Below are 19,948 nucleotides of genomic sequence, written 5' to 3' on the forward strand. Positions count from 1 at the left end.
CGGGTGGTGCATCTAGTTCGATGCCTGCGGTCAGACCGTATGTTCCGCCGGTTCAATCACCTTCGTTTGCGGCTGATTTAGACCCAACAGAGGTTGTTGGTTCTATACCTTTGGAGAATGCAGCAGTTATTGAGCCTCCGCACGTTGTGGGCACCGGTGGTGGCCTCGTACCTTATATCGAAGACTTTGGTGGACCTGATCAAGTAGAAAATGCAATGCGTGACGAAGAGTCTGACCAGGAGCCTGTTGATATTGATGGTGACAGCGACGATGACAGACGAGGCGATCCACATGCGCAGCATAGGCCAGGAAGTTCTGGTTCTCATCACTACCCTCCACACTTCTCGACACTAAACTTGGAAGCTCTTGGTCAACAGGAAGACAGCGGTAATAGAGTGGGGGGATCTTCTGCAGAATTTCAGATTGGGCAATCATTCCAGAGTAAAGATGAAGCTGTGCTGAGTGTAAAAGACTATAGCATCCGGCGAGGTGTTGAGTACAGAGTCGTCGAATCGGATCATTTGAAGTATCATGGAAAATGCAAGGAATTCGGCAAGGGTTGTACTTGGTTGATTCGTGTAGCGCTTCGTGCACGAAAGGGGACTTGGGAGGTTAGGAGGTACAACGGGCCACACACATGCCTCGCAACTTCTATTTCAAGTGATCACCGTCAGCTGGATTACCACGTTATCTGTGCTAGGATTCTTCCTATGGTTAGGGCAGATGCTGCGGTTACGGTAAAGGTACTTCAACAAGCGACAGAAGCTGATTACGGTTTCAGGCCTAGTTACAGGAAGGTTTGGATGGCTAAGCAGAAGGCAGTGGCAGAAATATATGGAGATTGGGAAGAGTCTTATGCGGAGTTGCCACGTTGGATTCTTGGGATCCAGGCGACAATGCCGGGAACAATCACGGTGCTGAAGACGTCTCCTGTTCGGATTGGTGGTGGGGTTGATGAGTCCACCGAGTACTTTCACCGGCTATTCTGGACATTTTCACCCTGTATCGAGGCATTCCGGCATTGCAAGCCCCTCGTCAGTATTGATGGTACCCACTTGTATGGGAAGTATGGAGGGACGCTGCTGTTGGCGATAGCTCAGGACGGGAACTCGAACATCCTCCCGATAGAATTTGCCCTTGTGGAGGGCGAAAATGCAGAGTCGTGGTCATTCTTCTTGTCCAATCTCCGAGAGCATGTGACTCCTCAGGAGGGTATCCTTGTTATCTCTGACAGGCATAATGGCATCAAGGCAGCGCTTGAGGCACCTGAGACTGGGTGGCTGCCTCCTCGGGCGTTCCGGGCTTACTGTATTAGGCATGTGGCTGCGAATTTCGCCCTAACATTCAAAGGTAAGGACTCCAGGAGGCTGTTGGTGAATGCTGCCTACGCAAAGACTGAGGCTGAGTTTTACTACTGGTTTGACATCATGCGGACTGAGAATCCGGCAATGTGTGACTGGGCCAACCGGATGGAGTATGACAAATGGACCCAACATCAGGATGCTGGTCGACGGTTCGGGCACATGACCACAAACATCAGTGAATGTGTGAACTCCGTGCTAAAGGGAACTCGCAACCTGCCGGTCACATCTTTGGTTAAGTCAACCTACGGGAGGCTTGCTCAGCTATTTGTGGTTCGGGGACAGACAGCAGCCGCACAACTAGGTTCTGGGCATGAATTCTGTCAGGCGTTGGTAAAGTCTATTGATCGGAACCTAAGAGACTCGAGGTGCTTCACTGTGACATTATATGACAGGCAGCAGTCCGAGTACACCGTCGCGGAGACAACACCAACCGGCAAGTTCTCCCTGGGCAGCTATAGAGTCTCCCTTAAAGATCACCGATGCGACTGTGGCCACTTTCAGGCGCTGCATTATCCTTGTTGCCACGCCATTGCGTGTTGCGCCTACTCCCGGCTAAATTGGGCGTCATATGTTCACGAGGTGTATCGTATGAGTGAGGTGTTCAACGTCTACAAGGAGGGGTTTCTCCCACCTATCCCTGAAGGACTATGGCCTCCATATGCTGGGCCTACCATCATTCCTGACCCTAATCTGCGGCGTGCAAAGGAAGGTCGTCCAAGGGTAACCAGGATCCGTGGAAGTATGGATCAGTCTCAGGAGAACCAGCCGAAGCGATGTGGACTATGCCGTCAGCCGGGGCATACGTGGAGGAACTGTCACCAGCGAAGCCAGAGTGGTGGAGGGGATGCGTAGATCTCATGTCCTGTAACATGCAGTCTATGATGTTTCAGTTGCATCAGGGTCTAGATAATGTTAGTAATGTATGTTTGGTTAAGTCTGTGACTGTCAACATGTTTATCTAATGCAAAAATTTCATATGTAATAATTCCTGTTATTTTACCTATTAATGTATCGTTCATTATAATGTAAACCGTAGAGCTAAATATCAAAGCAGCTGATAGCAGATCAAACTGATTGGTCAAAAGAAAAATAACATTTAACATAAGTCTGAAAGCGATAAACACTAAGTAGCATGCTCAATACATAAATTAACAAAGTCCCTAACGGACAGTTACATATAATATAACTAATCAGAACCCTCAATGGTGTCACTGTCATCATCGTCGAACTGGCCAAGCAGGTGACCTCCGGTACCACACAAAGGAGGACGCCTCACACGCCTAGGTCTCTGATCTGCCTCTGGTGCTGAGGGCTGTGCGGGAACGGCGCTGAAAGCAGAGGCAGGTGTCCCTCCTAACGCAAACCATGGGTCAGACGGAGAAACTGCAGGCTCGTTGAGGTCCACTGGCAACTGAGCCTGAACATCGTCAATCCTGGGCTGCTGCTCAGCAAACTGGGCATGCTCCTCAGGCATCTGTGGCCTATAATGAGTATCATCCTCCCTAAGCATGTCTGCTATGTCCATGTAGAACTCGGACTGAGTAACAGGATCATCAATGTCCATCCCGACAGCCGCGGTAGTAAACTCGGCAAAAGCATGTGGGCTAACGTGTCCAAAGAGCTGAGAGCTAGAACCCACCTCGAACGTCGGCCGATCCATAGCTGATGGTGATCCAACTACCTCCTCACCGGGCACGTGATGACTGCCGTCCCCCTGCTCCGATGGTCTTCTATCAGGCGCACCTCGACGGATAGGCCTCGCAGGTGGCCGTCTGCCTCTACGTCGAGGAACACGGTAGTCCACTGCATCCGCAGGCTCAGCATCAGGAACATCCTCCTCTAAACGGTCCGCAAACTCCCTCCACTCGCGATCGGTGGTACAGGTCCCTATACGGCGACGCCGATCGACTCGTCTGTTATCTGGTCTGTCATAAACGTGCACTCTAGGAGGTGCTTGCGACGACCCTCTGTGGCGCGCCTCCTCAGTCAGCACAATCGGCCTCGGATCCTGAAATGCTACATCTGGGGATAGGAACCTGTGCGCCACACGGCACCACCAGTCCAAGTACTCTGCTGATGGACCAGGGTCCATGACTCGATCGACCCATATGACTGACCGAAGCCTGTCCTCCCAATGCTGGTGCCACTCCTGATAATATGAAGGAAACCACCGGTCCCCACCCCTACCGTCCTTCGCATGTAGCCAATCTATGTTCAGTGCTGGCTCTGGGAGATGCTGAACACCCCCGAACTGGGGTAGAACCCTATCGACCAGGTGCCACTCGATCGCAGCAAAATATATCAGGCTAGTCACGGCCGTCCATAGCCGTCGGTGCTCGTCAGCTAGTATCTCCGGATGAATGACAGCACCAACATCAACAGAAGAATAAGGCTCCCACACAAACTGCATAGAAACAGTAAGAGTTTGCTGAGACAGTGACATTTAACAAAAACTAGTACAGGTATCAGTAATAAATAAATGACTCACATCGTGGGGACTCAGCCGATCCAGTGCAAGGCGTGCGGAAAGTAATCTCTGTGCCCCTGCATCGTTCCTCGGCACAAACTCAGCCCACCTACAATTTTAATTGAAATGATGTCAAAACAAACCATAACACATGATGTATTTAATATTTATTAACGGATAATACTAAACCCTACCTGGAAGCAAGAGGAAACCCGAACCGGTCAAAACCAGTGGGCCTCAGAGTGGGAAACCTCCAGAAAATCCAAGACTGTAGTAGCTGTAGCGGCCCAGCCAAGTTAACGACGTTCCTGTTTGTTCCACGACAAAGACACCTATACAACCAGGCCAGTGCAGCGGAGCCCCAGCTATATCTGCCCAACTCGTCCAACGATGCCAAATAAGGCAACCAGCGAAGGTGAACCCTGTTTGCGTTCTTGTCCGCAAACAGCTGAGACGACAACAACATCAGGATATAAGCGCGTGCGTATACACGCACGGTCTCATCAGTAGCATCTGCAGGGAGAACCCGGAACCTCTCGTGGAACCATGTGTAGCACACTGTCATCTGCTTGATTTTACTCTGTGGAGGTAACTCCCCGAACAACTCTCGAAACCACACCCATGCCGGTCTACCGTGTTCCATCAGATTCTCAAACTCATTCAAGCACCCACTAACGGGCACACCATCAATCGGCAAACCCAGCTGATACGCAACATCCTGTAAAGTAATGGTGCACTCACCAAACGGCATATGGAACGTGTGGGTCTCCGGACGCCACCGCTCAATAAATGCGCTAAGGAGAGACTCATCAACCCAGAACCACTGACTGTTTAGCCTAGTCAGATGATACAAGCCGGCAGTCTCCAGATACGGTATAATCCGGTCATGTAAGGGCATATTCTGCTGCCTCCTAACGGCGCTAATAACCCTACTAGGCTGCAAAACGTGGGTAACAAAATCCCTTAACATAAAACAATTACAAACAACACCAAACATAATTTTCGTAAAAATTATTAGACTCGTCACATTAAATTCATTGATTCTCTTAGTGTGTAATACACCGTCAAGCTACGAATACTATGCACTCATTATAACAATATAAATACAGAAAAAAAATATTATTCAATAAAATATTTACATTTATAACAAAATATTTTAGAAAAATACTATTAACCAGACTTACAAGATAAATAAGCATAATAAAATATGCATTATTCAGTAGACAATATTAATAAATGCCTCACATTTGGATTGACAGTAACCATAATAATATCAATATTTATGTAAATAACATTAATCAGAATAACAATACAAATAAACATAATAAAATATTTTTACTAACAATATCCCTAATAATATCAATTGCTACATTAGTATGAATTTTAATAACAATAATAACGACAGAAACAGTAACTAACCTCTTCGTCGATATATCCTGCCACGTGAGCGACGCCATTTAGTCGGTACAAGCGATCCTCACCCTCCATTGGCTCCACCACCCACTTCTCCTTCAAACCTCCAAAGTTTCCCAAATCCTCTCAACACAACAACTTCCTTTTTTTTTTTTCCTTACCAAATGATCCGTCCTAACCTTCCACGGATTACTTATATAGCCACACACACGTAAACCGTGGTGACCCACAGGGTTTTACGTGCAAATGCATTCCTTCATAAACCGTGGTGACCCTCCACGGTTTATGCATGCAAATTTTCGTTAGTAAACCGTGGTGACCTACCACGGTTTACGTTCAATTTTCCTAAACCCTAATCCGCTATGGGTCTCCACGGTTTATGTACGATTAGAAACCGTGGTGGGTTGCCACGGTTTACATAAAAATGCCATTTTGCACATGCAGGTAACAAGAAACAGTTTTGCACATTCTGGTAAATATTTTCTCCAATTTATTTATTTAGGTAACTTGCCCAATTTTTTTCCATGAATATGCAAACTGATTCTTAAAGTTAAAATTTATCAAATTTTATATATTATCAAATTTTATATAGATCAATTTATGGATTATGATAGATTTTACTCTTTTAGCCCATGTTAGATTTAATTTGCCAAATACTGATTGATCTAAGAGTTTAGATTAAAAATTAGCTGAAATACATTAAAAAAAATGTGAATTCTACCATACCCTCTCTAAAATAAAGGATAAATTACCTCTTGTGATATATATATATTAAAAGTGATTCACCATATGAGTTCTATGAAGTCGAAGAGATCTTTATGAATGCAATTGATATATTTAAAGGTAGAGGAGAGTTTGGCTCTCTTATGGTCCGTGATAATAGAAGTCATAAAAACATTTAGAAAGATTCTTTAAATCTTCAAGTCATAAACACAGTTAAAGACATTGTTGTTGATGATGTCAAATACAAGTTTCAAGGGATGGTAAATTCGAATCCTCATGAGGTTAAAGACATTGTCGATGAGGTGGAGATCAAGTCGAATTCAATTGTAGACAATAGGATTTGTAAGACGAGGTGACAATTATGCACAAGAATTTAATCACTTTCAGGGAACAAAAGTTTTGCGGATAGTGAACTCCGAAGATGTTATCATCATACAGAAGAAGATGGAGGAGGCGTAGTGGGTGTACGGTGAAGTTGGGAACCTATGTAGCAGAGATTCTCCGTACTTCGGTAGCACAAATGTTGTCATGCATGTTGAATACGTACTTGCACCTTGTTGATGGGTTTATGAGTTCATTACAAAAAAATTTCTCCAACAATGGCTCCCACCACCACTACCATAGACTGGTGGTACTAAACTAAATTTAAAAAATCACAAGAGAGAAAAAGAAAAATAAAAAATATATACTTAATTGTTATAGTTAACATTCAACTTAATTGTAATTATAAATACTATATATATCACAAAGAATAATTTACCTTTTATTTTATACAGGGTATGATAGCATTTACCTTAAAATATATTATAATATGCAATTTATTATATATAGTATATAAATGATCTTATATCGTATTCTGATTTCTTTCTTTCTTTCTTTCAAATAATAAATGTAATAATTGGTATCATATATACACGAAATTTCTTTTAATTAATATTAATATTTTTATATAATTTGCAATAAAAAATATAAATTTAATTTTGATGTACGGTCAGTATAAAGCAGTTTTATACATACATTAATCACGTAATGTCACATCATCCAAAGTAACTATTATTTTTATTGATCGCGTGATTGGATGACTGTGTAAATTTTACACCGTCAATGCATCAAAATTAAACACAAAAAGATATACACATGATTGATTTATTGAATTAAAAAATATAGTATAGGGACAAAATAATTTTTAAAAATACATTATCATAGTTCACAATTGTTTTTATCTTGTATAAGCTTTAGAGTTTTAACTTTCATTTTTAGTTTTATAGACTTACTGTAAACCCGTTCAATTTTTTTAGATCGTTGATTTATAATTTGACCCAAAAAGGAGAGCAGAAAGTTTCTGAAGATTTTCAATACACCTTCAATACTGCCATTAAAATCAAAGCTCAGATTACAAAACAGCCAAAGTTCAAAATAAAACAGTAAAAAGCATCACACAATACACCTACTTTTAAACAATTCAACTTGCACAGTAAACACTTTACATGCTCCTGCTTATGTGAAGTTACTACTTACTCCATTGCATCCAGCCATCCACCATAAATTAAGCATGAGACCACAATTACAATGATCTCATTTCATTCCCGCGCATGTAATTTCTATTTTCTCACACTATTTATATTACTTTTTTCTTTTTTGGTCATACACACTATTTATATTACTTATCTAGTATTTATTCCTCAAGCACCCAATGAATACTAGTTTGCCCTTTAACTTAAAGGATTGTGTCTTATAATCTCCTAGAATATATAATGTTGTCGTGGCCCAATCATATTATAAAAAAGGTTAAAAAAGAGGATCGGATAATGCGAAGAAAAATAAAAGAAAATCCATAAGTATCACATCACAAAATAATAGCAACAAATATAAATATGAAATATGAAATATCCACTAGCAGGCAGGACAGTTTGCCTCCACCACAAAAATCATTTTGTTGTTATTATTATTGTTGTTATTGATTGCAATACGATATTCCCCGCCATCATCCAACCACACATCTTTTGTGTAAATCCATCCCAAACAGACAGGCAAACACCAACAACGTATAACTGAACAGGGTAAAGCACATAAAAATATAAATATAAAACATAAAACAAATAATAAAAAATTATATCTTGGGTGATCGTTCGTTTCGTATTACCGTAGTCTCCCTCACACTCCCTATGGTAACATGTAATGTATCTACAAGTGACACGTGGTGTTCTTCGTCGTGATGAACCCGCGTCTGGCGGCCGGAGCCTTCTGGCCTTCGTATCTGTGCTTCTTCAAGCCTTCTCCTCCGCCACTGGCCAATGCTGGAATCTTCCGCTTCGACTTCGTGTTTCAAAGGAAGAATAAGAGTGGACGGCTCCGTAGACCCTTCAACTTTTTCGTTAGCGCCCAACTTTCCAACTCCTTCTCCTTCAATTTTGGACTCGACTCTTCGGTACCTATATATCTCGTCTTCTTATCATCTGTTATACACATCTATATGTCCTAACTTGAAGTTGAAATATGTGCCGTGTACAAGTTAGGAAGTCAATCGTTCATGTTTCTAGTTAGCAGAAAAAACTTAGTTTATATATATATATATATTATTTTTTTTATTTTTTATTCTTAAAGAGAAATGAGAGCGTTTAGTTTTCTTGTCTGCATTGTTTCTATGACCTTCATCAAGTAAATGCAAGAAATAGTTACTATTACTGATATGGTAATACATAATTAGATTTTTGTATCAAAACCTTTCTTACTAGAATAGTGACCATACATAGAATTTAAATCCAATATGAAATGTTTTGCAAATAATAGAAAGGGTAGTTCAATCTACAAGCTTGCATTTTACCGAGGAGGGTCTGAGTAATGGCAGCAGTTTGTGGATTGTAGGCTGTCTATCTTGACAGAAGCGTCGATGGCTAACTGTACAGTTTGGACTGTGACCCTCAAGTTAGAGAGAAAACTTTAGTGGTTGCTCAAAGCTTGAAATTCTTTGCATAATAATATTATTTAAAAATTACTTTCTATGAACTAACAATGTAAAAAACACTATGAGTGGATGAAATTTGAATGCACTAGTCTAATAGTGTAAAACTGATGCAGTAAAATCAAAATTGAATCTCTTTATTTGTTGCTAGGGTGTACTGTGATATGGCTATGAAACCATTGTCACTAGTATGGTTATGCTTTTGGGATATATTCACTTGTGGTCGTGGATAGTGTAAATCCCATTTTTAATTATCATCACCTTCAACACCTATATAATGAAGTCCACGTTTATTTGAATGGCATCAACTAGATCTCGATAGGGTGTCTTGTCTAACTCACTATATAGTTATACAAATATGTAGAAATAACATTTTCCTAAATTTTGATTCTATATTTGTATGTTACATCTTAGTGAATTCTGGTTGTGTTCTTGTTTTATGCTGATGCAAAATGCAAAACCGAACTAACTTTGAATGAATTTCATTTGTGATATACATATAATTTGCTCAGCTTCTTTCTCCTCACCTTCTTTCTCTGTTTACATAATAGATAATAATTTTTTAAAATTTGGTTTAAATGGATTAATGAATAGCAAAGTTTCATGTCATCTATTGACATTCATTTTCAATGTTCTTTTTCCTTTGTACGTTTTAGAACCCAAGTTCCTTCCAATCCAATGATCAAACAACTTCGTCATGGATGGGTCCTGTCCCAGGTGATATTGCAGAAGTTGAGGCATATTGTAGGATCTTCAGGAATTCTGAAAGGCTTCATTCTGCGTTAATGGATGCTTTATGTAACCCTTTTACTGGGGAATGTAGTGTCTCATATGAGGTTCCACCAGATGAGAAACCTCATCTTGAAGATAAAATAGTTTCTGTTCTTGGATGTATGGTATCCCTTGTCAACAAAGGCAGGGAGGATGTTATTTCCGGAAGATCCTCGATTATGAATTCTTTTCGTGGTGGAGATCTTAGTGCAATGGACGAACCCCCACTTGCTGTTTTTAGGAGTGAGATGAAAAGGTGTTGTGAAAGCTTGCATGTTGCTCTTGAAAACTATTTAATAGCTGGTGATGATAGAATCTTAAATGTTTGGAGAAAACTTCAGAGATTAAAGAATGTTTGCTACGATCCTGGTTTTCCTCGTGAGGAGGGTTATCCTTGTCATACACTATTTGCAAATTGGACTCCTGTGTATTTATCTACTTCTAAAGGCAACACAGAGTCCAAAGACTCAGATGCTGCTTTTTGGGCAGGTGGTCACGTAACAGAAGAGGGCCTGAAGTGGTTACTGGATAGAGGTTATAAGACTATTATAGATCTCAGAGCAGAAACCGTGAAAGATAACCTCTATGAATTGGCTGTCAATGAAGCTATTTCATCTGGAAGAGTTGATTTGGTAAAAATCCCAGTTGAAGTTAGGACTGCTCCTACAATGGAACAAGTTGTAAGATTTGCATCCTATGTCTCAGATTGCAGGAAAAGGCCTATCTATCTTCACAGCAAAGAAGGAGTTTGGCGAACATCTGCCATGGTTTCGCGATGGAAGCAGTACATGACTCGCTCTGCATCACAGATTGTTTCTAATCAATCAGTTGCTTCGAATGACATGTTACCATTTTATTCAAATGGATCTGAGAAACTGCAGGACTCTTTAATGACTGCAGAGCAATTGTCCAGGGGAAAAGATATCAATTCATTACAAGAGTGTTTGGGGGCAACACATAGTTCTTTTGGAACATTTGACAAAAGTGACTCTAGTTATGAGAAATCACAAGCTGGGGCTACAAGTGGAAGTACTCCTGAGAATAAGAAAATTTCAGAATACAACGGGACTATTGCGGACAGATCTTATCCAAGTTTCTTTGGCAAAATAAATCCTTTAGAAGCTCAAGTTCCTCCTTGTGATGTCTTTTCCAGAAGGAAAATGTCTGAATTTTTCAGAAGCAAGAAGGTAACACCTCCCTATTACATGAATTATCAGATTGAAAGGTTGGAATGCTTACCCAAATCGGAGAACAAGCATGTCGGAGGACTATCTCGGGATGTGGTTAACACCAATGGTGATAATCCTGCTCCTAAAACGGTGGGTCCAGAAAGTTCCAACGGTTCAGCTCATCTAGATTATCCAATTGGAGAGCCCCAGAATACACTTGGTGACAACTGGAAGTTAGTTAATGGGAGTACATCTCATTCTTCGAGGAAAACTGTGCATGGAATTAGTGAAGGAAAAAGGCAATACATGTCTAATGCCAATGTCTCTTCCATTGCGAACAATGACTTCAATAATGGAACAACCAACTCTCAAAGGGTTAAAGATCGTGTGGTTAAGCCTGGGTCAGCATCAGATTATGAAGACTTAGGATCCATCGAGGGAGATATGTGTGCGTCTTCGACAGGAGTTGTAAGACTGCAATCAAGAAAGAAAGCAGAGATGTTTCTTGTTCGAACAGATGGGTTTTCTTGTACCAGGGAAAAAGTGACTGAATCTTCTTTGGCCTTCTCTCATCCTAGCACCCAACAACAGATGCTTATGTGGAAATCAATGCCAAAGACAGTGTTATTGTTGAAAAAGCTGGGGGAAGAACTAATGGAAGAAGCAAAAGACGTATTACTTCCTTGATTTTCTTTTTACTCTATATATCATTATAAAATTGGCATCTTTGAAAAAGTTATTTGCTAAACACTTTGTGTTTGTATTTCTTCTAGTATTTTAATGTTTTTCTAATATGGAAACTGGATGGCCAAATAAATATTGTTATGGCAAGATGTCTTACATTTAGATAGAAAATGCTGAAAATATAGCGCAGAAAAGTTGATATATGGACAGTTGGATCTAGATTATCAGTACTGAAAATGGAACAGTGACATCTGAATGTCCTTGTTTAATAAAGGAGTTGAATTTAGGGATCAAAACTTTTTTGGGTTTTGAATGTTATACCAAGAGAACTTTGGTCAATTTTTTGTTCTTAAGGAAATCATGGCTGTCATTGTTGTGAAGTGTATAACTAATTTACAACTTCTATATCTATTCTGTAGGTTGCTTCTTTCTTGTATCACCAAGAGAAAATGAATGTTCTGGTCGAACCAGATGTACATGATATATTTGCTAGAATTCCAGGCTTTGGCTTTGTTCAGACATTTTATAATCAGGATACCAGGTATCTTGAGTTTCTATATCTATATGAATTGACTTGAATCTTTTTTCCCTTCATTTGCATAAACCTGTGCTTTCATTTAACGATATCTTAATATTTCAATGCCTTTGATCCAGTGATCTACATGATAAAGTAGATTTTGTGGCTTGCTTGGGTGGAGATGGTGTCATACTGCATGCTTCAAATCTGTTTGGAGGAGCTGTTCCCCCGATTGTGTCCTTTAACCTTGGCTCTCTTGGCTTTCTGACTTCTCATAGTGTAAGCTAACCAACTCCATTATTTTATCGTAAAAGGATATGAATAGCTTCTTTCTTATTGTTTGATTTCCATTCTGTTATCTGTATGTAGTTCGAGGACTATAAGCGCGACCTTCGACAAGTCATCCATGGAAATAATATGCGGGACGGTGTATACATTACTCTTAGAATGCGTCTGAGATGTGAAATTTTTCGCAAGGGTAAAGCAATGCCAGGGAAGGTATTTGATATTCTCAACGAAGTTGTTGTCGACCGGGGTTCAAATCCATATCTTTCAAAGATCGAATGTTATGAACATAATCGTCTTATAACCAAAGTAAGTTTGTTCTCTAACTGAGTTACTGTCAACAGATATATGCATTCATTGTATTCCATATTGAGAAAAATGAATTTTTAACATTTTCATGAGGCAGTGGAATATATTGAGACAAGTGTCGTGTCTTTCAGGTACAAGGTGATGGAGTCATTGTAGCCACTCCAACGGGAAGCACAGCTTATTCTACAGCTGCTGGAGGTTCCATGGTAAGCTTGAGTTAGTGTTTGACTCATTATTGAGTTATTTAGATTATTACCAGTCCTATATCTCTCAGGGTTAAGATTTTTAGATAGTTTATAAGTGACATCACTTACTTCTTGAGCTAGTTGTTGGAGTTTAGTTATGTTCATTTAATCTCAAATCTAATATGGTTTCAAGACCCCAGACGATCATTCCTTCATGTTCTAGTTTCATGTTAGAATTATAAAATTTTGAGCTGTACATTGTCAGCATGACATTATAATTCATTGCTTTTTGCACTGTGAATTTAACTGATCTGATGTGAATCATGTGATAAGAAAACTGCAGGTCCATCCAAACGTTCCCTGCATGCTGTTTACCCCGATCTGTCCACACTCGCTCTCATTTAGACCGGTTGTACTTCCAGATTCTGCTCGACTTGAACTAAAGGTGAGCATATTTTTGGAAAATATTTTTATTAAAAACAGATTTTGCTTCTGCATTTTTTCAAAGCTGAGTATTGTTAATCATCTAAAATCGGATAAATTAGTTTTTTTAGAAAAAAAATATAAATAAAAAAGGTGTTTCTTATAAAAGTTGTATCCAAATATACACACAATATTATGGAGGTACTTTTTCTTAAAAGAAGTAGATCGGTTTTTGCTAGAACAGCTTATTTACTAACGATTCTAGGGAAAGTATTTTTTTTTTCTAAATAATAATAATAATAATAATAACAATAATAATAAGGTATCTATGAAAGTCAATCCTAACGCAAGGATACCGAAAAATGGGGAAGGGGGTCGAAAGACACCAAATGCAACACTAAAATTCAGCCACCACGTCTTTATCTATATTTATATGTATTGTCTTATAAATTCTTTTTTATTTTAAGTAATACTAGGCCATCAGAATTTATTGGTTTTAGTCATGACTTAGTTATCAACTCAATTTCTTTAGTATAATAATTCAACAATATACTTTATAGCTAAACCGATAGCAAAAAATTATAAATTCTGATGATTCTTTATCATTGTTCATTTATTTTTTTAACAAAATAATCAACTTTAAGAATAATCAAATATTTCATAAACACAACAAATCAACCATCACTATTTTTGTACTTTATTTCGTATTTTGATTATAAGTATAAAGCTATTGTGACTATATTATTTATGAACTTTGATTATATTTTGTGATTTTTTTATAAAATTGATTATAAATGCATATGTGTGGGTTATTATACGTGTAGTTGATTGCTGAATGGTGTTCATCATGGTTGTTTGTCTTTTTTGTGGTACTTAGTAGATATGCTTATTTATTACTGTGGGATATGCTAATTACTTGTTTGGCATTTGTGGCAAATAATTTAGTATTTTATAATTGAGAATTTGGTATGTACCTTACGTAGGTTTTATTAATAACAGATTCCAGAAGATGCAAGAAGTAATGCCTGGGTTTCATTTGATGGAAAGAGAAGGCAGCAACTTTCAAGGGGAGATTCTGTCCGAATATCTATGAGTGAGCATCCGCTTCCAACTGTTAATAAGTTTGACCAAACAGGTGATTGGTTCAGCAGCCTCGTTCGGTGCCTGAACTGGAACGAAAGGCTCGATCAGAAGGCCCTATGATGCGTGTGAAAGTCATGCACTGACAGGGTTGTGTAATTACTGTACAGATTGTACATTCAGACTATAGAACATAAATATAGCATATACGTCCAGTTGCTTCCATTGGCATTCATTGTTAAGGTAGGGTTTAGCCAATGATTTTTCACATGTGATAATTGCTAGATACTGGTGTATACATACACTTTAGACAAATGTGGTACATTAAATTGCTAATCTTATTAGGGGCTCTTTATTCCATCTGAATGTTTATAACTTTTTGCTATACTTCATCTGTGTAAGTGGAAGGAGATGTTTTATTTTGGTTCTGTGTTGATTATTGGTTTAAAATGTTACATGTGTCCTTTTGTACATATTTTAAAGAATAATTATCCACATCAGTCTCCAAGAATTTTAAAAGTGAATATTTTAATCCAAAAAAAAATAATACATAAAAACATATCAAAGATTTTATTCCGACAAACATAACAATCTTCCATCTTAAAAAAAAAGTAAAATAATTATTATTTGTACAATAACATTGTACTATAATTTTTATATTTTTTAGTTAAAAATAATGATAAATTTATTTATTAAATTCTTATATATATATATATATATATAGTCACTCAACAACAACAATAAGAATAATAATAATAATAATGTTCAATAAAATTATTAGAGATTATTCTACACAAAAGTTAAAACCATTTGATATTTTTATATTTAACGTAATCAAAAGATGTCCTATTTTAAAAAATGTTTGAATTAAAAAAAACATTTTAATTTGAATTTCAAACTATCATTATTCACCTTACTTGTTTCTAATGAAATGAGTAAATTAATATGCTATTATCATCGTCTCACATGCACAAATAAATTAATAATAATAAAGGTTGACATATAGTAAAAGTAGAATGGACCGAAGATTGTTATGTCTAACAGAGCAAAACGTTGGGATTGATTTGTGTATTAATTTTTTTTGGAGGCTAAAACGTTCACTTTTAAATTCTTGAGGACTGATTTTGGTAATTACTCTGCCAAAATATAAAATGAGAACTGATTTGTCTGTCAGAATAAAATTTTGAGATTAATCTGTGTACTAATTTTTCTTAAAAACTAAAATATCTGCTTTTAAAATTGTTAGAAATTGATTTGGATAATTACTCTTGCTTAAACATGTTATGCACCAGAACTATTTTTTAATTAGCCATACTACACCATGAATAATGTTTTTCTAAACCAAATCTAATTAAATCGGCCTAATAATAAATTAGTGAGACAAATTATTCACACAAATGTGAGTAAATTACATCGTTCAAACTCACTTCATTTTTATTTTTAGTTGCGTTTTTCTCATTTTTTCTTCTTTTGTTGAGGTTTTTTTATGTTCTTTTTTTTTTCCTTTTTCTTTGATATTTTTGCTTCTTTTTTCTTCTCTATTTCGTATTAAAAACAAACAAAACAAAGATAAGAAAAAACGAAGAGAAGAAAGAGAAGAACCAAAAAAACAATAGAGCATCAAAAAAGTATATAGGAAAAAAATAATTGTTATATTAATAACTATGCTCATCCTCTTTCTAAAGACAGAAATTATATGTTTTCATTCACAAATTTCTGTGTTTTTTTTCAAAAATTCATGTACTATTTGTCTAAGTATTTTTTATGCTTCTATTTCCACTAATTTTTCTCTGTGTTTATATTCTAAATTTCTGTTTGTCATAAAAATGATGTATTTTTCTTCTTTTGTTTATCTAACAATAATTTTTATTTAAACTAAGTGATACGTCACCCACATCCTCGGTCTCCCGGAATTTTCGGCACACAAATATCTGAGGCTGATGTTACATCAAATAAGCTCGGCACGTCAGCTGATAAGCTCGGCCTCACCCATTCGAATAAAAAGACACGTGCATCATAAAGTTCGGTTCCGCATCAGCCGTCCGAAAATCTCGGCACATGATCAGGACCGAAGCTGAATCACCCAACTGAAAATAAGAAACGTGCTCAGCTGGTTTATAGCACCAAAATAGAATATCTCAACCAACCTACAAACTAGGACTTATCCACCAACGGGTAAAAACTAACTCCTATAAAACCTAGCTAATATGCTCGGCTAGGTCTTAGGTTCTATCACTCTCACTTTTCCACTCTTTACTCTTAACTCACTCACTGAGAATCATTACTGACTTGAGCGTCGGAGTATCTTGTGCAGGTATTCCCGCCGCGGTGTTTGACTTCCGGCCGACGCAAAGCTCTTCCTCTTCGGTGTTAACTCACTCGGAAGCACTTAAGCTCGACCTCCCTAGTGTTCGGACGAACCACTTGGCGCCCACCGTGGGGCAGGAGTACATATAACCCCATTTTTTCCTTCGTTTAGTCTTCTACTTTATTTTGCAGGATTCCCGATCCTCGGACATGGCTGACAAGAAAATTCCACAACTCTCACAGGACGACCTCCTGGCTCAAATCGCTGAGCTTCAGGCGGAGGTACGAAGAATAGCCGAGCTCTCAACACATAACAATGGAGAGAACTCCAAAGGCTCGACTCAAAGTGCGGCGGACCCTTTAAACATCGTTCCGCCAAAGGAGAAGCTCACCCTTGACAACCCTTTCTCCGAGGAGATCACAAACTACCAAATGCCGAAAAACTTTACGCTGCCTACCGCGCTAGAACCATACAAGGGGTTCGGCGACCCTCGGGCCCATGTGAAGAAGTTCCAATCAATGATGTTTTTCAACGGCCCTAACAATGAGCCCGTCCTCTGCCGAGCATTCCCCACGTACCTAGACGGTGCTGCGTTACTCTGGTTTTCTAAACTTTCTGCAGGTTCGATTTCCTCCTTTGAAGACCTCGCCAGATCATTCATTGATTATTTTGCTGCATCAAGAATCTACGTACATGGCTCAGACTATCTCGGCACCATCAAACAAGGTCAGCACGAGAGCCTGAAAGACTACATGACCAGATTCGCTGACGCCACTATGGAGATCCAAGACTTGGACCCGGCCGTTCACCTGCACGCTCTCAAGGCCGGCCTTAGGCCTGGCAAATTTTGGGAGACCATTGCAATAACAAAGCCGAAGATGCTAGAGGAATTCCGAGAAAGGGCGGCAGGTCAAATGGAGATCGAAGAACTCCGAAAAGCCCAGAAGTCGGACAAACAACCACATCGGAGAGACGAAGAAAGGACTTTCAGATCGCCAAGCAACAGGGACACTAAGAAACCTTCTAATCCCGCGTCAAAGTACAACACATACACCAGATTCAACACTAGAAGAGAGAACATCATCAGAGAAATCCTCAACGCCAAAATCATAAAGCCACCAGCCCGAGCAGGGAACTACCATGATCAACGGTTCGTGGACAAGACAAAGCATTGTGCCTTCCACCGGAAGTTCGGTCATACTACGGATGACTGCATCGTTGCGAAGGACCTCCTGGAAAGGCTAGCACGCCAAGGGCTCCTGGAAAAATACATCGAGACCCAGAAAGGAAGAGGAGGAAACTCGGACAGGGTAGAACATAAGCAAGCAATCGCCGACGACAAAAAAGAGAGAACGACTCCTGATCCACCAAGAGGAGTCATCAACCACATATCAGGGGGATTCGCAGGCGGAGGAGAAACAAGCTCGGCCAAGAAACGAAGCTATAGAGCAATGCTGGCAATCGAAGGAACTATACAACCAAAGAAGGACAAAGAACCATATGTCACAATATCCTTCAACCAAGCAGACTTCAAATCGGCAAGCCCTAACCTCGACGATCCCGTGGTAATTTCAATCCAGGTCGGAGAACTGTTGGTAAGAAAAACATTGTTAGATCCAGGTAGTAGTGTTGATGTTTTATTTTACTCTACTTTTACAAAAATGAAATTATCAGAAAAATTGATACAACTCTCCTCCGGAGAGCTAATTGGGTTCTCCGGAGAGAGAGTCCCCATCATAGGACACATATGGCTAAAGACCACAATGGGAGAAATCCCTATGTCAAGTCGATCGATATTCAATACCTAATAGTAACCTGTTACAGCCCTTACAATATTATACTTGGGAGACCCGCCCTGAATATATTCAGGGCAGTGGTGTCCACATTACATCTGTGTGTCAAGTTTCCAGTGCATGAAAACAAGATCGCTACGGTGTATGCCGACCATCAAGAAGCTCGGCAATGCTATAACGCTGGTCTAAAACCAGTACAAACAAAACAGGAAGCTCGGCCCCAGGTTCAAGCAATCCACACGTCCGCCAACACAGCGACACTAGCCGACCTCGACCCAAGAGAAGACCTCGGCGAAAGACCTCGACCAATGGACAATCTTCAACAAGTAACACTGACATCAGACGACAAACAATGCACATATGTTGGAGAAGCATTAGAAGGGGCAGACCGAGCAAAACTCATTCACATACTGAGTCAGAACGCCGACCTTTTTGCATGGACGCCAGATGACATGCCCGGAATCAACCCAGAAGTCATCTGCCATAAGCTAGCAATCGACAAAACAATCCGACCAGTTGCACAGAAGAAAAGGAACCTCGGAGAAGAGAAAAAACAAGCAGCACTCGAAGAAACCCAGAAGCTCCTCAATGCAGGTTTCATCAGAGAAATTCGCTTCACCACATGGTTGTCCAACGTGGTAATGGTAAGGAAAAACTCAGGTAAATGGCGCATGTGCATCGACTTTACAAACTTAAACAAAGCTTGTCCTAAAGATGCATACCCATTGCCTTGTATTGATAAGTTAGTTGATAACGCCTCTGGTTTCAAAACTTTGAGTTTTATGGATGCATACTCTGGCTATAACCAGATTCTAATGCACCCAGAAGACCAAAGCAAAACAGCTTTTATAACAGAACATGGGAATTTTTGTTACAAGGTAATGCCCTTTGGCCTAAAGAATGCAGGTGCGACATACCAAAGGCTAATGGACAAAGTATTCCAGCAGCAGATAGGCCGCAATATGGAGGTCTATGTAGATGACATGGTAGCCAAAACACCTATGCAGGGATCACACTGTGACGATTTAGTAGAAATCTTCAAGCAACTCTGAGCATATAACATGAGACTCAATCCAGACAAATGCGCGTTCGGGGTACATGGAGGGAAGTTCCTGGGATTCATGTTAACATCTCGAGGCATCGAGGCCAACCCAGAAAAGTGCAAGGCCATACTGAACATGACAAGCCCAAAAACGGTAAAGGAAGTCCAGCAACTTGCAGGACGAATAGCCGCCCTGTCACATTTCCTACCTGCAGTGGCAAACCGATCTTATCACTTTTCCATACATTCTCTAAAGGCAGGAAGTTCAACTGGACAGACGAATGCAAAAACGCTTTTACCGAACTTAAACAACACTTGACATCACCACCAATCCTCCAAAAACCAGAGACAGGTAACCCACTGTACTTATACCTATCAGTATCTAACCATGCTATAAGCTCGGTTTTAGTAACAGAAACAGGAAGAAAGCAAAGCCCAGTATACTTCATCAGC

The 19,948-nt window shown here is 39.4% G+C and overlaps 2 protein-coding genes across 3 annotated transcripts; both read left to right on the top strand.

The window, feature by feature from the left end:
• Positions 1-7,982: 7,982 nt before the first annotated feature.
• LOC107605066 (NAD kinase 2, chloroplastic) lies at positions 7,983-14,712 on the top strand. Of its 2 annotated transcripts, none has more exons than XM_016306807.3 (8): positions 7,983-8,395; positions 9,586-11,541; positions 11,973-12,094; positions 12,208-12,349; positions 12,440-12,664; positions 12,796-12,870; positions 13,193-13,294; positions 14,272-14,712. In XM_016306807.3, the coding sequence occupies exons 1-8, from the start codon at positions 8,183-8,185 to the stop codon at positions 14,473-14,475; spliced, it is 3,039 nt and encodes a 1,012-aa protein (XP_016162293.1). In that variant the 5' UTR covers positions 7,983-8,182; the 3' UTR covers positions 14,476-14,712. The 2 variants fall into 2 exon arrangements, with proteins under 2 accessions (XP_016162293.1, XP_088347598.1); XM_088491472.1 differs by having other exon boundaries at positions 8,050-8,395; positions 13,183-13,294.
• A 2,157-nt stretch (positions 14,713-16,869) lies between these two features.
• LOC148562875 (uncharacterized) lies at positions 16,870-19,505 on the top strand. The gene is made up of 2 exons (XM_088491036.1): positions 16,870-18,251; positions 18,335-19,505. The coding sequence occupies exons 1-2, from the start codon at positions 16,870-16,872 to the stop codon at positions 19,503-19,505; spliced, it is 2,553 nt and encodes an 850-aa protein (XP_088347162.1).
• Positions 19,506-19,948: the final 443 nt, after the last annotated feature.

The sequence above is a fragment of the Arachis ipaensis genome, chromosome B6 (assembly GCF_059453495.1).
Source record: "Arachis ipaensis isolate K30076 ecotype BB chromosome B6, ASM5945349v1, whole genome shotgun sequence".
Classification (NCBI taxonomy): Eukaryota; Viridiplantae; Streptophyta; class Magnoliopsida; order Fabales; family Fabaceae; genus Arachis; species Arachis ipaensis.